Here is a 17,548-nt window from a genome sequence, read left to right as displayed (position 1 = left end):
GGTGTGTCCACTCAGGCTCCAGTGGCTCTCGCTGTTTGTACGATTGGAGGTGATAAGGAGAAAGAAGGGAGCTCTTTTAAGTTCGCGTAGTATACTATACATAACCGTGCGAGTCGCACGTGTTTGCACAGCCGCCGAATTGACACGCTGCATGTTCGCGGCTGCGTTCGAAGAGGTTTAGTTCCTGGCCAACTTGCTACATATACCGTACGTGGTATGTTTCAGTCTCTGCTTACATTGTCCATGCTCAGGCTAAAACGACCTCGCGATGCCAGTAACACCCTACACTATGCCCCTCGACTCCGTCCACACAATGTTCGCTCCTAAGATCTCCCAGCTGTTCTATCCGCAGGCAGCAAGCCTCATCGCACTCGCTCCATCCGAGACCATCCTCAAACGCACTGCCCTCACGGGCGGTGCATCCTGGCTCGACATCTTCCTCCTCGCGCCGGGCATCCTCTCCCAGCAGGACGCGCCCAAGGTGAACGACAGCGAGTACCCCGCCACGGCCGCCATGACGACTGGCTACGTCTTCCGCGTCGAGAACCAGGCCACCGTCGGCTACCTCCAGCGCATCGGCAAGACCGGCCACCTCACGACGCTGCACGTCGAGGAGCGCCCCGACTCGCTGCACATCGACCCGCTCGCGTCCTTCGCCTACCTCGCCGGCGTCGCCTCGACCGCGTGCGTCGCCGCGGCCCTCGCCAAGCTCGGCGACCACGCCGCCCTCGGCTTCCTCGGCTCCCTCATCGCCGCCCGCGCGCTCAACGTCGCCGTCCTCAAGCGGCGCGCGCGCAAAGGCTGGAAGGGCATGCCCGAGCCCGGCACGTACGGCGACCTCATGGTCCTCGTCAGCCAGGACAAGTGGGTCCGCATCCGCGGCCTCGTCGACGACCTCAAGACGGTCACCGCCGGGCAGTGGCTCCAGGACATGTCCGCGCTCGACAGCCTCCTCGCGAGCGCCGCGTCGCTGCTCGTCTACGGCTCCGTCGCCTTCGCCTGGCAGGCGACGCCCCTCGGCAGCGCCCTCACCGCCGGCCTCCTCGCCCTCTCCGCGACCCTCCTCGGCCTCACCAACTCGCTCACGACCAAGCTCAGGATGTTCGGCTGCGTCGTCGGCGTCACGGACGTGAAGAAGTACGAGAGGCGGCTGTTCATGGCCCAAGACATCGTCCGGGAACGCAGAGCGGCAGGCGACTCGAACGTCGACTGGGCGCTAAGGTTGGGGTTGGTCAAGGATGCGAAGGACCTGGGTGAGGTCATACTGTAGGGAGGCCTTACTCTTGTCACGAGAGCGCTATGATCGCTGTAACGACCTATTATGCCCTGGGGTACCCCTTTGCGACTTCAGAAGCCTTTCGACTCCATTATGAAACGCCGCTTTTCGTTATCTTTGTCGTAATGTACTAACGCCGCGAGTGTTTGGACATAGAGATCCGCTATAATTTCGCTAAATATTCGGCTTGCGTGTAGGTATTTATCTTAGGGAGTTGGCATTCTTTTCAGTTGCCTTGTGTCTAGCATGTCTTGTAGATCCCAATAATACTCGGCCAGGCAGCGGCCTCAGTGTTCAGCTCCGCGGGATTATGCTCCGCAATTCTCCCCGGGCAGTAGCACACCGCAACGTTCGAGTCAACTAGGAATCAAACGTCAACGGAGTCGTTCTCGTTCCCTCGGGTTGTTGGCCTATCGTCAGCAAGAGCCTCGAAAGGAAAGACGCGACCCGCGCCGGATCTCACATTGAAGATTGTGCAAAATCAAGAATGAGAAAAAATTAAGCTCCTGGTCAGGGCTATGCACCCGATGTCGTAGCAAGTGGCTGAGACACTGGACCATGTGCCAGGGTATCCGGGCTTCGTGGCGCTCGGCGCTCACCGAAACTGCACTAGCAGGCGGCGACACGTTTATAACCAAGTTGCATCTCCAAACCAGCCAATCTCTTCTACTCTTACAGCCGTCTGCTTACTACATCCAACACATGCGCCCAACAAACACAGATCGATCAGACGGGGCCCCTCCCAACTTCCGGGCCCAGCAGTCAAGCTCAAGCGGCCGGAGCGTCACCGCTCGCCGGGTACTCCTCCTCCATCATCCGGAAGAGCGTGTCGAGCTCTGCCCTGTCCGTGCTCCTCTTCTCTTCGCGGGCCTTGATGACCGCGGCGTTGAGCTCCTCGAACCAGTGCGGCCCGCGGCGCTGCGCGGCCGCGAGGAACTGCTCGTTCGTCCAGCGCGAGAAGAGGCTGTGTTCCGGCGAGCCCGCCTCGGGCATGCGCACGCTCGTGCCCGGGACCGTTGTGTACGGTGTGGTCCCTTGCGACCCAAAAGTCAACGCGCGGGAAGGGGAAGGAAAAGAAAAAAGAGAGGCACGCACCGTATGCGTCGAGGTCCATCACCTTCCGGCTCTGCATGATCGCCCGGCGCTTGCGTGTCTTGGCGGTCAGGATCAGGTAGGTGAGCGCCCCGCCGACCTCGGCGGCCATGTTCTTCACGACGCTCGGGGTGAACTCGCGGTTACTGCCGCTGCCACTAAGGTGCGCACACGCGAGCGTGCGCTGCACGAACTCGGTCGTGTACAGCTGGCCAAAGTGCCGTGCGGTCATACCCGGGGGGCACAGTCGGCCGACGTCGACGACGAGCGCGAGCGGCGCGCCGGTGTCGGGCGGTGGCGCGACCTTCGTGCCGTCCTTCGCGGCCCGCTCCGCGCGCAACTTGTGCGCGTTCGCGACGCGCGCGCGTTGGCGCTTCGTGAACGCCTGCGTGAGCCAGGCGGCGGTCTGCGCGTGGTCCCACGTCCGCGGGTCGGCGGCGTCGTACGGTGCGGGGCCGCGGGGCCTGGGCGGGGAGGTCTTGAAGGGCGCGGCGTACGAGAGCGTGTTCACGCTGTGGACCGTGTCTTGGATGTGCGGCGAGACGTGGGCGATGATCAGCGTCTTTGAGGGTTGGCGGGACTCGATGTCGAAGATAGGCTGCAGATGCGTGTCAGCAGTCGGCGAGAGAGAGAGAGAGGGCTGGTAGAACAGACCTTCAGGAGCATAGTGAGTTTGTTGCTGCGCCAGGGGATGTGCACAAAGCCTTCCTCAGTAGCCATTTTCGCCTTGGCTCGGACACACTCCTTCAGGCTCATCAAACTGTTGTTATTCTCCCTGGACTCAAGCATGCGTTGCTTGTCATGAGCCTTGGAATCTTCATACCTCTCGCTTCCGGCAAGACTTTGTAGTGCAGTCAACCAGAGAGCTCGATCGTCCCCGGTGAATGAACTTACTCGACTAGCAAAAGCTGTCCAGGCTCAGCAAACGGCATGAGCTTATTGACCACCCTAATGGTGAGCACGGCATGGCTGCGACTCGACGTTGCATTGCGAAGTGTGACGGATGTACGCCTGCGTGCACTGCATTAGCACCATATCTGGATATATACCGCTCGTTGACTCCACCTGTGTGCCAAAGCAGTCGTAATGAGCTCGTCCAGCTGCTCCGCAGAGTCAACCACACGCGAGATCAAGCGCGGCCGCACGTCCCCGTTCTTGTCCTCGTGGATCGGCACCTCCTTGCGCGTCGCATTCCCCTGCGCATCCACCGGAAGGCCCTCGGCAGGCTCGAGCAGGTCCACCGCGCGCTTGCCAAGGAGCTCGAGGAAGGTGACGCTGAACTCGAAGACGCCCTCGGGCTTGAGCTCTTCGGACGGGTCGGCATGCTCGGACGCCGCCTTGGCCTGCTCCTCGGTGTGCAGAAGACGCGCGCCGACGTGCCTCGCAGCTACGAAGATGTCTCGCGCGATGCAGTGTTCGAGGGCTTCCATGGTGTAAGTCTTGCCCGAGCCGGTCTGGCCATAAGCGAGGATGCAAGCGATACCTGAGGACAAGGCGAGCGGAACCATCTGTGTAATGCACGCTGAATACCATCCGATGCACACAGCACAGCGGAGAACGTACATCATTCGCGATGACCGTGCGCTGATAAACCTCGTCATTATCCGTAGTGGATCCAAAGGCGAGGTCTGCCTCGTACGATTTGTGCGTAAGCGTAGGTCCGGACCACTGTGCATGTGCGTCAGCTTGTAATATGCGAACAGACGTGGTATGCGCACCTTGAATCCCGGCACATGCGCGACGAAAGTCCCCGGTTCCGCACTGGTTGCTGTGACCCCAGAGCAGAACTCCACCTTCGTGACTGCCTCAGCAACGACCTCGCCCTTCTCCTCGCCCCCCTCCGTGCCTTGGCCTTCAACTGGTGCGCTCTCCTTGCTCTCGGACGCGTGGAACTTCTCCTCTGCCTCGTTGGGAAGCGGCGGACGGGTCCTGAACGCGACAATGATGTCCTTGCCATGCAGCTCGCCAGCCTTCTCATCAGACAGTCGGTTCGCCATGTCTTGCGTGGGAGACGCGAACGGGTTCGCGGGGGGTTGCTTCGCGCTCCATTCGTCTAGCAGAGCCCGCAGTGTGGGCAGGTGCGTCGTCGTGAGTGCTGCAGAGGACGCCATAGCCGTGCAAACTGTACGAAAGCTGTGGAACGCGTTCGACGACAGCGGGTTGGACCTGCTGCTGGCAATGAAACTAAAGCTAGGACTTTATAGCATACGTGATGGTATCAGCGTGCAGCGATGGCTGCATGTTGGGTAGTGTGGTCATTGTCGGTGTGTGAGCCCTGAGCACGCCAGATCGGCCGCGTGGGCTCGATCAGGCGTCCAGCGGTACCGTCTCGACCTTATCGCCGTCGTCACTTTGACTCTGAGCGACTCATACTGACTAGAGACAGCGAGAACAGCGTGGAGACGAAGGAGTAATAAAGGACTGGAAAGACACTGAACTCAGTAGAACGTCGACACTGCAAGTGAAGCAAAGTCGATTGACGAGAGAACACGGATGGGCTGTTGCGCTTCGCCATCATCAAAGTCTCTTTGCGGCAGCGATGATATCCTCCATGCTATCAGAGAACGGGAGCGGAAGTCGCACCATGACCCAAGAGCAAAGTCCCAAGCGCGAGTTCGAGGAAGTTATGAGGACCCCGACTCGAGCTGGGGCGTCGCCGCGGCAAGACCTCGGATACTTTCGATCGCACCGAACCGCCGAAGGATGCGGGAGTTGTGTGACATGGTCAGACCAAAACCAATGCTCAATGATCAGATTCCCAATGACAGATATCGCGCCCGCGTGATTTTCAATATCCCTCAAATACTGTCACCATGCAGCTGTGTAGCGATACGACCTGGATACGACCAACAGCTCAGGCCCTGTGACCCGTAACACTTGAAACCTGGTCAGTTCGGAGTTCAGTGACCCTTCGTGACCGTGACCTTGATTCTGTGACCGAACCGTGACTAGGCGAGCGCAGGCCACATCAGGCAAGGCCGTCGTCGGGATTGGGCTGAACTCCGGGCTGAGCTTAAGAAGGGTTCTCACGCCCCTCACCCGCGGACGAAGCGGAAATTCGAGTAAAAATACCGAGTATATTGAGAAGCGCCCGAGTCACGGATTCGCAGCAAGTTCATCGTGACCGTGACCTGAACTTTTGGTCATATTGCTACTAGAGTAGGGCCTCCGACAATCTATGCGAAACGATGCGAACACCATTATATGAAACATGTGATCATCTTCCCTGAAGGTGCTGGAAGTATTTTGCGGGTGCCACAGCACAGACACAGGGGATTGTTCATAATACCTTGCAAAGACATACCACGAGGAGTGTGTTTTGTCTCATATCTTCCATGTTTCTGTGCTCAGTATTGTGCTTCATACAATTAGAACCAACAATATATGCTGCCAGCGTGGCCCAACAGATGGCGCAGAATGATCAGTGGTTCAAGGCTCTAAGTGCAACATGAGGATCCAGTCCTTGGCCTCTCCACCTGACCAGTGCCTCTGATGCCCCCATCTAACATTATGTCAAAACCACATAAGGCCCGCTATCTGCAGTCTCGCATTCATACATATGTCCAGTAAGTGTAGCACAGGATCATCGCCCTTAATGGGCCATTTAAAGTGATGTTTGGCAAAGTTCAGCTTCAAGATTAAACCCCACCTACCCTGTCTACACAGCTCTATTTTGCATTCATGTCTTCAGAACCTACCAGCTCACAACTAACACAAAGGTAGTAGGCCAACTCTTTCCAATTCCTTTGATTCACATTTTCATTCCATTCCATCTCAGTTTCCAGTCAGAAAATTACACCACTGTGTCATGCTTTGGTGGGTAAACTCTTCTAGCAAATTAATAAATTAGCCTCTAACGATGGCTCTGGACTTGTATAGCACTGGCTTTGTACGAGCTGGCCATCATGTTAGCAGATGAGACCAAGATCATATGGCAGGGCAAAACAACTGTTGCGACAGTTCTTTGCATCACAAACAGATGGCTGCTCCTACTTTCTGTAGTGAATAACTTTGCCGGAGCAGTGTACACTGGAGCTCTCTCTATACAAGTATGCCCAAGCCTTCTGCCACAATCAAAATCCAGGATATTAACATACGAAAATCACTCCGGAAGTCTGTCTCTGTTCAGGTTGGAGCCCTTGGCATGTTCACATCTGCCATCGCAGATGCAAAGCTATGACTATTCTTGAACAGATTTGCACTCTACTAGCATGGCTGGAGATTTCCCATGAGTGTATTGTTGCAACGAAGTGCCACTCACCCATGTGCTCTCGGCAGTCTTCTCAGCTCTGAGGGTATCTGCTATCTGGAATTTCAATAAAAAGGCATTTCTTGTAGTCTTATATCCAGGGATCATGCCAGTGATCACAAACATAGTGAGTGGATAATGTAGTGGCTACTCTCTTGGTGCTTGTCTGGCTCTATATAACACAGTATGGTGCCTCCAGAGTGAAATAGTTTGATACTCCCCTTTGATACTCCCCTTTCTGCTGGACTTTATACAGTTAATCTGTGCATCCTCACCTATTACTGGCAGGTCTCTCCACAACTAGACTTTGCGTAAGTAGTAATAGATGGACAAAGCTAAATGCTGACTAAAACCTGCAGAATTATGTAGGAACTGGTCTCTGTATTATGCTTGAGTTGCTGAGGTTTCATCTTTGCCAGTGCTCCTGATCACTCGTGTTTTTGCCATCCTGGCCGATCTGCTGGCCTTTGCGTTCACATTGTTGAAAACACTCCAGCAGGTCCACGAGGCACAAAGACTACACCTTACTATGTCTCTGTCTGGCTGCATTGCACGAGATGGTGGGTTGACCCATTCATTGATACTTTAAATATTTGTGACACTCCTTACTAGGAACAATATACTTCCTGTGCACTGTTTGGCTTTGGGCTATGTGGTCATGCTGACAGATTGTATTCTGGTGGCTCAGCACCCTTCTAACACTCAACATAGCTCAGCTTGTTGTGTCTAACGGAGCGGTAAGTCTGTTTGTCACACAAGCTAATTAACCTCAAGTTCAATCACCTTGCAGTCAGCAACTAATCTATCACCTGTGGACCTATTTTTACAGACACTAGTACTACTATCACCACTCTGCTGCGCGTCTGCTACAACTCAACAAAAATCCTATCTCTTGCAGCCACAGATTCTTATTGGTTGCTTTATGATCAACTTACAGCAGACCTCTAATGCTGCTACCAAGGGGCTTGACTCATAAAACTCGGCTGTGCGTTTCAAAATTGCGACAAGCATGTTAGGGAATATTGCGGAGCTGCTGGCGCATGGTCAGGAGGACAGCCAGAACAGAGAGGAGGCTGAGCTCCACATGACGGATGTGCAATAGTGTCTGAGGCCAGAGCCACTAGACAGGTAGTACAAAGCTCTTCTAAAGCACATATTCAGCTCAGCATCTGCGAAGTAGCCATTCATAAGATTATACCAAGACTGCATACAACAAGAGGCTTAGAGCATGCACCCCAGAGACAAATCCATATTTTTCACTTCGCTTAACGTAGCTTTGAAGATTTGAAGGTGAACAAGAGGACCACACAAGCAATGGCGCACGTGTGCAATATCTTTTGATGGGCCAAACTTAAACAGGATCAGCAGCAATTTCGCTGCAAGGCGTAGACAAAGCGCAAATTTCAAGTTCAAACAGTTTAATTGCTTGACAGTCATGAAGCTATGACAGTACGATAAAAGATTTCTGCTTATCTTCCTGACTGGGCCTTGAACTCCTCCACAGGACAAGTTGAGTGGTTAGTTGACAGGTAGGATCAGTACAATAAAAGAGAAACATAATGAAGGCGTTCATGGACCAATATACTAGTAGAGGCTGAACTCACAGTAGGCACACTGAATGGCTGCCACCCCATATACAATGGAGAGCTATGTACACTAGCATATAGAAGAAAACAACACACCAACTCTGGTCAACCGCCAGTGCAGTCACTTGCAACTGGCTATGGCAAACAGTGATATGTGCGGAGCGAGAACGATAAAGTCACAGTGTGGACAACGTGATCCCATCCTACAGTAACGTTGATAAGAAAGAAGAAAGAAGGATATAATGGCATCCCATAGTGCCTAGCAGGCTTCCGCTGCAGGACAAAGCAGGATTTGAGCTCAAAGCCTGATGTGAACCGGAGCACATAACCTGGGACACTTCTGGCGTGCATCTGTGGTGAAGCGCTTGGTACATGGCAGAATGCCAGCCAGACACAGGCTGGCTGGGCGGGACATGCAGCCGCGTACCTCCATGTACTGACTACACCAGAGAAATTTGGAGCTTTTTTGGTGCAAAAAAATGCAAAAACAGCTTGTAAAAATAAGTAAGAATATGTCATATTTTTTCTCGGTATCCGGCAGCCCGGTAACTCGGCAATCCGGCAGCCGAGCCGACTGTCCGCCAGGCCGTCTATCAAAGTGCCCTGGGGACGGCGGCACCCGGCGGATAATCGGCTCGAATGCCGGATTGCCGAGTTGCCGGGCTGCCGGATACCGAGCAAAAAAATACAGCCTTTTCTTACTTTTTTTTCAAGCTTTTTTTGCATATTTTTTGCGACAAAAAAGTCCCAAATTTCTCTCGTGCTAGTGACTAGCAGCGCTGCGCAGTCGATGGTAATAATGAAGCGGTGCCGCGGGAGGAGAGCCCCTGGACTGCGCCGTTTACCAGGACATATGGTTCACGGGGTAAACTCCACAATCGAGGACGCAAATGCGGGGCCTGCGCAGCAGACAGCAGCTGAACCCCGGAGAAATATATCGCATATCCTGTACGGCAGAGACGTGCAGGGTGCTATGACAGTGAGCGCATCCCCTTCCATTTTTACTGCGAGGGTGTGGGATAATGCGTCCAATTTTCATGAGCTACTCTAATGAAGACGTAAGGCGTGATGCTTCCACAAAAGGGGAACGTCGGGTGGTGAGATCGGCGGCGGTGGGGCGTAGACGCCCTAGCCTGGACTTGGCCGTGAACTCGTCATGCATGCCGCTACTCACATAAGAGGAGTTGGCTCTCCTCCCGCTGTTGTTTTATCACCCTGTATGCGACCACTAGCCTTACGTGCACACACCTCGACATGACAGTCCTCGTCGTCCGGGATGCTGAACCTGAGGTTGCCGACTTTACCGCGAGAGCGAGCAATGGTTCCGAGTCTGACGGGAACGTAGGAAACTGGTCCGCGATATTGGTGCTGATTATGTTCATCTTATCGAGTAAGCCTTCGTATTCGCGCTCATGTGTGAAGTCTGACGGTTACTTGTAGATGTTGTTGTCATCTTCCCTCTGCGCATCCCTATTCCTATGCTACTGACGAATCATGCTGTAAATCTCCTGGTGAACCGCAAGGTCGTCCCTCCTAGAACACGTGGCCCGAAGAGATACCACATCTACCTCAACTTCATCACTGTCCCTCTGTTCTGCGTGCTCATCTTGCTTGCCTGCAAGGCCATCGATGGGATCGTCCTGAAACGTGGCATAATCGGCGCAGACGGTGTCAAGCCTATCAATATCATGGCTCTCTTCATCTCTCTCGTAAGCTCCAGCGTAAACGCGAACTAGAGTCCTGTTCACCACCTTGAATATGGTAGGCTTATATGGCGATCTCACTAGATTTTACCGGTCTCTTGCGATTCTCAGCCTTTTGGGTGGCCCGCAAAGGGGGCTCTTCCGGAAAGCGATTATACTTATATTTCTACCTATTCTTCCTAGTCTGCGGTGTCATCGTTGGTAACGTAAGCACATCGGCTCGTCTGCCATATAGTTGAATGCTAAAGCATACACAGGACCCGGTGATTTTGTCCGGAACGGCGTTCCTGGCTTACTTCACTAGAGTCACAGGGTAGGAAATGGCATGCATGTATGCACGAAGCTTTACTGATTTCAGCTTGTAGCATCGCCCCACCTACGGCGTGGATCTTTTCGCAATTTGCAGCTGCGAATATGGGTATGCATACTGGCGTATAATCACAAGCTATGGCTGATCAGCTGCCTTCCAGCATCCGTCGTGCTCGTTTCCTCGAACCCGACCAACCTTGTGCTGTCCGGAGCCTTTGGCCTTTCCTTCGTGAAGTACACTGCGCACGTAATTCTTCCCTTCCTCGCCGCCGCATTCCTTGTCTACCCTATCCTGCTCTTTGCCCTGTTCCGAAAGCGGGGCCTCATACCCAACACGCTCGGCCTTGAGCTCGATGATCACGATTCCAGCAGCGCCGCGTCCGGCACACTCGTGGACAAGCACGGCGCCATCTTCGGCACCATCCTCCTCGGCACGACACTCGCCGTCCTTGTCGGCACCAGCACGATCGGCGTCTCGGTCTGGCAAGTCACTGTCCCCCCTGCGCTCGTCATGCTCTTGCGTGACGGCGTGCACGACTGGATGGCAAAGCATAAGGAAGCTCCTGCCCCGTCGCGCCCTCAGCCGGCCGAGTCCCTCGCCAGCCGGCGCGCGCGCTCCGCAGGCGAATTCCCCATGACCGAGTTCTCCCAACAAAACGGGAGCGCCCAAACGGCAGTCGAAGATGAAGACATCACCGAGATCCAGGAGGTCCCCCGCACGCCGCCTGAAGCGCCTCCGACTCCCGAGAGTAGCACTGCCGCATCCACACGCTCATCGAGCCCAACGCCGCCCGCGACGCTCTATGATAAAGCTGCTGAGAAGATACAGACGGCCTGCGAGGCCTTTCCGACGGTGACAACAATTGCGTCACGCCTGCCGATTCCGCTCATCCCGTTCGCATTCCTGATGTTCATCCTCGTCCAGGCACTCTCGAGCAAGGGTTGGGTCGAGGTCTTTGCGCGCTGGTGGGCGACGTGGGTCGCGAAGACAGGGACCATCGGCGCCATCGGCGGCATGGGCTTCCTCGCATGCATTTTCTGCAACGTGCGTCCTCTCTTTATCATCCCTTTATCCTCACATACTCACCATCATTGACATAGGTCTGCGGCACGAACATCGGCGCGACGATTCTTCTTGCGCGCGTCCTCCAGGACTGGCTTGCGTCGTCCTCGGCTGACTCGCTCGACCCGCGCACGCGCGACGGCGCAATTTTTGCACTCGCGATCGGGAGCAACTACGGCGCGTTCACGTTCACGTTCTCCGCGTCGCTTGCGGGCCTGCTCTGGCGCCAGATCCTGCGCGATAAGGGCATACACGTACGCCCACTACAGTTCCTGCTCCTGAATATGCCAATTGCGTCTGTCGCGATGCTCGCGAGCTCGGCGGTGCTTGTTGGACAGGTGTACGTCACACATCGGAATGATAAAACCGCGTAGCTTGGTCATGATCGCGTTGGCGACGAAACTTTTACTCACCACTCTTGAGAGCTCAGGTACTTACACTGACACCCTTGTCTTACTCGCATATCAAAAGCATAATGAACGGTGGTCATCTGCATTGCATGTACAGAAACAAGAAAAGTCTATAGCCATGTTCAAATATCATGTAATATAGCGGCATAAGTATCATAGCACTGTGAGAAGCATGGGGTCGATTGACAAGAAAGAGCATATACATCATGGTGTTACAACACAGAGAGATACGAACCTAGATCCGCCATTCGCTGAAGAACTCCGTATCCCACTGCACGAACGAGAGCATGTAATCCACAGTCGTGCCACCCTCTTCCTCATCCTCGTCCTCCGCGACTTCAGCATCCGGGATGTCCTGAGCGCGGTCTTCATCCGCGTCTGGCTCTTGCTCAACGGTTTCGATGCGCACGGTTTTAGGTCCTCCCGGAGCATCCGCACCGAAATCCGCCTCATCCGCACCAGTAAGCTCGACCTGCTCCCTCGTCGCTATCTCGCATGCGACCCTGTCCTCTGAGTCCTCAAACTCGCCGAGCGCCTTCTCCAGCGCACTGACACTGAGTCCGCTGACGCCGCCTCCAACGGTACCAACGCCAAGGCCCCCGCCGCCACCAGCGCCGTCGTCACCAAAGAGCGTGCGCCAGTCGAACTCGCCCTTCTGGATGACGATGTCGTCGAGCGAGCGCTTCTGGTTCGCCTTACGCAACAGCGCCTCCTCGACGGTGTGCCGTGCGATGAGACGATAGATGTGTACGTCGCGGATCTGTCCGATGCGATGTGCGCGGTCTTCGCACTGCCGATCCATTTGCGGGTTGAAGTCGCTATCGTAGAATATGACTGTGTCTGCGCCCGTCAGGCTATGTAACGCAAGTCAGACGTCGTCTGTAGCGAGAATGTAATGACTTACTTAATACCAACGCCTCCAGATCTCGACGAGGAGATAAAGCAAAATATGCGGGGGTCGGTGTTGAACCTCTCAGTTATATACTGACGGTCTTCAATCTTAGTCGCTCCGTCCAGCCGCAGGTAGAGATATCCGTGCAAGTTGAGGAAGATCTCCAGGATGTCGAGCACGCGCGTCATCTGCGTGAAAATGAGGATGCGGTGTCCACCAGCTTTGCGCTCGCGGAGGAGACGGTCGAGCTCCTGCAATTTCCCGCAGTCGTACTGCAATAGCGAAGGATCTGGGAACGCAATCTGGAGCTTGACGGTACTTCGATGCAAGAGTGCATCGAAATTGGTATTCAAGGCGTACTGCGAGATCGGCGCTTCGTAGCCAGAAAGAGCAATGGTTGGTAGGTCGCGGGCCACGACTGAAGGTGTGACGAATGCAAAGCAGTTTACAACGTCCGCCATCTCATCCGCGCGTTCAGCATACGACTTGACCGCGAAGTTCACCTGGTTGCAGTTGGCCCAAACTCCGAACCTTCTGTCCAAGGCGGAATATGGCAGAAGGGGCTGGTAGAAGTGTTTGGCAATGCCTAACGTCTCCTCCGAGAAGATAGGCTCGCTCTGGTTACATCGCATCCAGTTGATGTAGCAAATCTGTGCCCATCGAGCAGCCGTGCTGGCTTTCTCGAGATACTCCTTGTACCTCTTGTATCCAGCGATAGTTCGGGTATCCGTTGGAGGTCGCTCAGGTAACTCCGTGATCAGTGGAAGATGGTAGGTACCGTCCAATTGACGTCGCTCCCGAACGGCAACCTTGGAGGTGTTCTGACGGTTGACGAAGTGAAAGCCAAGGAAGTCGAGGTTGACTCGCTGAGCGTCGTCCTCCTGCAGTAGTTGTCGTCGGATGAGTAGCTCCTTAATCTCGTAGTCTGCGATGGCTGATCTCGACATGACGAACGACGTCCGGATTGGTCGCACCTCGAAGAGGTCCGGGTGGTTGACGACCTTGCGCAACTGCATCAAGATGTTCGCAATTTTGTGATACACGCCAGACTGCAGGTCATAGCGTGTTTCGGCGCGAGACATGAACTCGTCGTAGAGGAATCGTTGTCGCTTCGAGAGTGGACACATCACGAGGTGTTCGAACTTGCTCGGCAGCTCCTTCTCGACATCGCGCTTGAGTCGGCGAAGAAGGTACGGCCTTAGGACGCTGTGCAGCTTGGAGACCCGCTCCTGTATCTCGTCATCGTGAACTGTCCCCATCTCAATCGCTTTCTCCAGGGGGTTTGCGAACCAGTCCGCGAACTCTTTGAGATTGGCGAAATTCGTTCCAGACATGAGAAATTGCAACAGGGCCCAAAGTTCGGTCAAGTTATTCTGAAGTGGCGTGCCAGTTAGGAGCAGACGTCGAAAGGACCGGAACATGAGCAGGATATTCCATCGTTGAGACTTGAAGTTCTTGATCATGTGCGCCTCATCGAGGATCATGTAGTACCACGCCTTGCGCTTGAAGACGTGGGAATCACGACTCGCGAGCGTGTAGGACGTTACACAGACGTTGAAGTGGTATTTATTATTCCAGCCCTGTCGTAGCTCCTTGCGGCGCTTCGTGTTGCCATGATAGCTCAGGACCTTGAATCCGGGTAGAAACTTCTTGAATTCCATCTCCCAGTTCAGGAGCACGCTTGTAGGCACAATGATTAGATGCGGTCCCCAGATACCACGATCGCAGGCCAAGTGAGCCAGGAGCGCAATGGTCTGAATAGTTTTCCTGCAGTAACAGTGAGCGTCCTTCCTAAACAGTCTATATGTGCGGTAGTACACACCCAAGGCCCATCTCGTCTGCAAGAATACCATTGACGTTGTTGGTGTGAAGACTGGCTAGCCATTCTAGGCCCGCCTGCTGGTATGGTCGCAAATTTCCTCGAAGCAGGAGCGGTGGCTTGATCTTTTGTTGAGGATCGCAATCTACAGGCGCAACAGCATAGGGGCGGAGATAGGTGGGTATCAAAGACTGTGTCTCGATCTCATCTGCGAGGTCCTGTTCATCGTCGTCCGCAGGCATTGCCGTAGTTACCTCTTCAGCAGTAGCTTCTCTTGGTATGGCTCTATCCTTCGAGTCGGGCGGCTGACTTTCCACCGCTGAGTGGCCTAGAAGAACCGAGCGCAAGCGAGCATCGACAGCGAATCTCTCGAGTCCCGTCTCGGAGTATGGTGTGACGTCCTCTATTTGCGGGGGAGGCCGGGGATTCCGATCCTGCGAGAGGAATGGAGAAGATCGTCCCGAAGATGACAGGCCTGAATCCTGATCAAGTAAAAGAGACTTGACAGACATACGCCCGTTCGACTCGGAGAGCGGTTTGACATGTTGCCTCACGGGAGTCTTTTCGCCATAGACCAGTCCACCTTTACCAGGCGAATAGACAGCTCCAGTTCCAGCCAGAACATCGAGAGAAGACACCAGGGCGTCAAACTCGGGACTGTGTGGACGTGTGGCGTTCGGCTCAGAGGGTATCGAGTGAAAGCCTTCGTCTCCATCTTCCTCGTGGAATGCCGGAGGCGGGGACGAGGGAGGGTCTGTACCGTTTTCACCAATTTCGCCTCCTTCGCTGGCTGATTTAGAGTCTGCAACTAAATCACCAGTATCCAGCTCCTCCGCAGTTTCGCTTCCGGAGCCCGAACCTTCCCCAAGATCGTCACCCCCATAATTCGTATGATCATCCGGGTCTGGCTCCCTGTCGGGTGACGGCGACGTAGATGCCCATTGCGACAGTATATCCGCATGGCTGTTCGACCTGCTTTGGGAACGAGACAAGTCGCCTTTCGTTAGGTCCACCTGTTGCGCCTCGAGCAGTTGTCCGGACTGGTCCAGAATGGCATCGAGGTGCTCGTGACCTCTGAGCCGCTCCTCCGCTTCTCGTTCGAGGCGCCCCTGCTCTCGTATATGCTTGAATCGACGATTAGCGGCCATCAATACAATGAAATGATGTCGACTTACGAAGACCACCTTCTTCCATTCCGCTGCCACCATCCGAATCGTTGCCTTCGCTAAAACCTTGAGGCGTCTCTCCTCCTGGGTCCTGACTTTGTCGTCCCGGGCAGCTCTTATGTTCCAGTAGGCTTTTACTTGACTCGACACCTGTGCCGCCACATCTGGACCGTGAGGTAGTGGTGTCTCGGCTCGAGCTTGAACGGCGTCGATGATAACGTCCCATATATCCGGCTGTCGGTGTGTCTCTGGCCATCGTTCATCAGATCCGTCGTCGTCTGGAGGCCGATATAACATTCGCCCTTGCCGACGAAGAACGTCGATCGTTCGCCACACCTCGAGATCGTCTCGATACAGCGCTCGCAGCCCGTTTTTGTCGAGATTCACGCCGTTCGGGGCAGAATACGACATAAGAAATTCGGTGACTGATCCATGCTTTGGCGTAGGCAGCCGTTGTACAGGATTCGTGATGATTGGTACAGGGTTTCGAACAACAAGCTTGATACGTTTGACGGTTTGCGATGTCGGTTCGGGAGAAAGGTCCGCGATGGTTTCGGCGAGGGACTTCTCGCTTCGCAAGGACGCTCGCGAGCTGCGCAAGCGGTTTGTATGTGGATTCGGCGCATGATCAACTGTAAGACCCTGCAAGCCAATTTCTGTCGACTCTGAGGAGCGCTGCAATTTCCTCTTCTTGTGCGGAAGTGGCGGGTGAGGTGGCGGGGCCATGGCAGATCGCCGACCAGAATGCGCATTAGCTGGAGTGCGCGCGACCGCAGCCAGTGAGATAGACGCCGGCTCTCTCTCAGGCAGTGGCGCAACTGCCTTTGCCTTGCCCTTGCGGCTATAGGTGGGCGTGGCGCTGATGCTTTCTGAAACGTCGTCATTAGCGGCTCTTCCTTTACCCTTGGATTTCGATTTGACTTGGTCAAGTAGCTTCCAAACAACCTTGTCTTCAGTGACAGGTCTGGTCGACGGGCCTGGTGGCGCAGAAACACCTGTTGTCTGCAGCGCTTGCATGCGCTCATTGCGTGCTCGGCGTGTTTTCCGCGAAGGTCCAGCGGCATCATTGTTGTTCAGGAGGTCATACTTCATTTTGAACTGTTAAAGATGGCATTAGGACATTCTCTTTAGCAGGATGTCACAACCATACCTGCAGAAAGACATCCGAATTGTCGGCTTTGGCTTCCTACGGTCGCGCGTTCGCGTCAGATATTGGTCATGGTACGGTTTGGGGAAAAGAGCCGTAATCAACACCGCTAAGCGAATTCCAGACGCGTTCTCCAATGCGTCGGAAGATATCTTGTGCTGCAGCTCACCCAAGGCACTGGCATGAGCCTAGCAGCACGGGCGACCCCGGTCGCGTTTCAACTTCGCAAGCGTACACCTTGGATGGAAAGAGGGCGCGATGTACCCCCATAGAAATAGAAACTAGAAGCGCAAGCATACCTTGGGGTCATATGAAGTCAAGAGACCGAATCTCTGGAGGTGAAAACTTTCCCGTAGCTGCCAATGCTAGTGAGTACGCAACAATACCAATAGTGACATCAACTCACCAGATCGTCATGTCTATCCAAGGCGCGTGCAGCCTCGTTCTGCCTCTCTTCCACCAACCTCTGACGTTCCTCCTGCAATTCCTCGTCTATCCACTCGGTGATTTCCACGTGATGTGCGGCCTCATAACCAGCTGTAGAGATCTCTTCCTGCCCATACCGGCTCCGCGATGCATGTCTGCGCGTTGCAGAAGTCATACTGCTACGCCAAGTTCATAGGTATACCCGTGAGAGGAGGTGACCGACTACCTCGAGTGATCTCCTCTGATCCTGAACGGTACAGCGAGATTTTTGGACGAGCAGGTGGTCGACAATACAGAGACGTAAATTGTTGCCAGAAAGGCGACTTTGCAGGCCTCCGTCGTTCGGCGTCGAGGACAAGTTGTCGTAGCTTGTACATTTCGAGACACACGGAGGAAGAGTGTTTGGCCCG

The 17,548-nt window shown here is 54.6% G+C and overlaps 4 protein-coding genes across 4 annotated transcripts; 2 read left to right on the top strand and 2 right to left on the bottom strand.

Annotated features, from left to right (window-relative positions):
• The first annotated feature begins 160 nt into the window (after positions 1-160).
• PHACADRAFT_260092 (uncharacterized protein) lies at positions 161-1,669 on the top strand. Its single transcript, XM_007398255.1, has one exon. The coding sequence runs from the start codon at positions 314-316 to the stop codon at positions 1,268-1,270; it is 957 nt and encodes a 318-aa protein (XP_007398317.1). The 5' UTR covers positions 161-313; the 3' UTR covers positions 1,271-1,669.
• Positions 1,670-1,898: 229 nt separating this feature from the next.
• Positions 1,899-4,687, bottom strand: PHACADRAFT_186255 (uncharacterized protein). Its single transcript, XM_007398254.1, has 7 exons — positions 4,087-4,687; positions 3,932-4,036; positions 3,434-3,876; positions 3,263-3,379; positions 3,023-3,209; positions 2,372-2,966; positions 1,899-2,310 (listed from the first exon to the last, which is right to left on the bottom strand). The coding sequence occupies exons 1-7, from the start codon at positions 4,477-4,479 to the stop codon at positions 2,045-2,047; spliced, it is 2,106 nt and encodes a 701-aa protein (XP_007398316.1). The 5' UTR covers positions 4,480-4,687; the 3' UTR covers positions 1,899-2,044.
• Positions 4,688-9,609: 4,922 nt separating this feature from the next.
• On the top strand, positions 9,610-10,122 carry PHACADRAFT_260089 (uncharacterized protein). Its single transcript, XM_007398253.1, has one exon. The coding sequence runs from the start codon at positions 9,682-9,684 to the stop codon at positions 9,937-9,939; it is 258 nt and encodes an 85-aa protein (XP_007398315.1). The 5' UTR covers positions 9,610-9,681; the 3' UTR covers positions 9,940-10,122.
• Positions 10,123-10,359: 237 nt separating this feature from the next.
• PHACADRAFT_211303 (uncharacterized protein) lies at positions 10,360-17,525 on the bottom strand. The gene is made up of 7 exons (XM_007398252.1): positions 17,119-17,525; positions 17,012-17,068; positions 16,716-16,751; positions 15,575-16,663; positions 14,403-15,523; positions 12,593-14,347; positions 10,360-12,542 (listed from the first exon to the last, which is right to left on the bottom strand). The coding sequence occupies exons 1-7, from the start codon at positions 17,311-17,313 to the stop codon at positions 11,924-11,926; spliced, it is 4,872 nt and encodes a 1,623-aa protein (XP_007398314.1). The 5' UTR covers positions 17,314-17,525; the 3' UTR covers positions 10,360-11,923.
• Positions 17,526-17,548: the final 23 nt, after the last annotated feature.

The sequence above is a fragment of the Phanerochaete carnosa genome (assembly GCF_000300595.1).
Source record: "Phanerochaete carnosa HHB-10118-sp unplaced genomic scaffold PHACAscaffold_7, whole genome shotgun sequence".
In the NCBI taxonomy this organism is placed as follows: Eukaryota; Fungi; Basidiomycota; class Agaricomycetes; order Polyporales; family Phanerochaetaceae; genus Phanerochaete; species Phanerochaete carnosa.
This window is presented reverse-complemented; position numbering and strand designations above follow the sequence as displayed.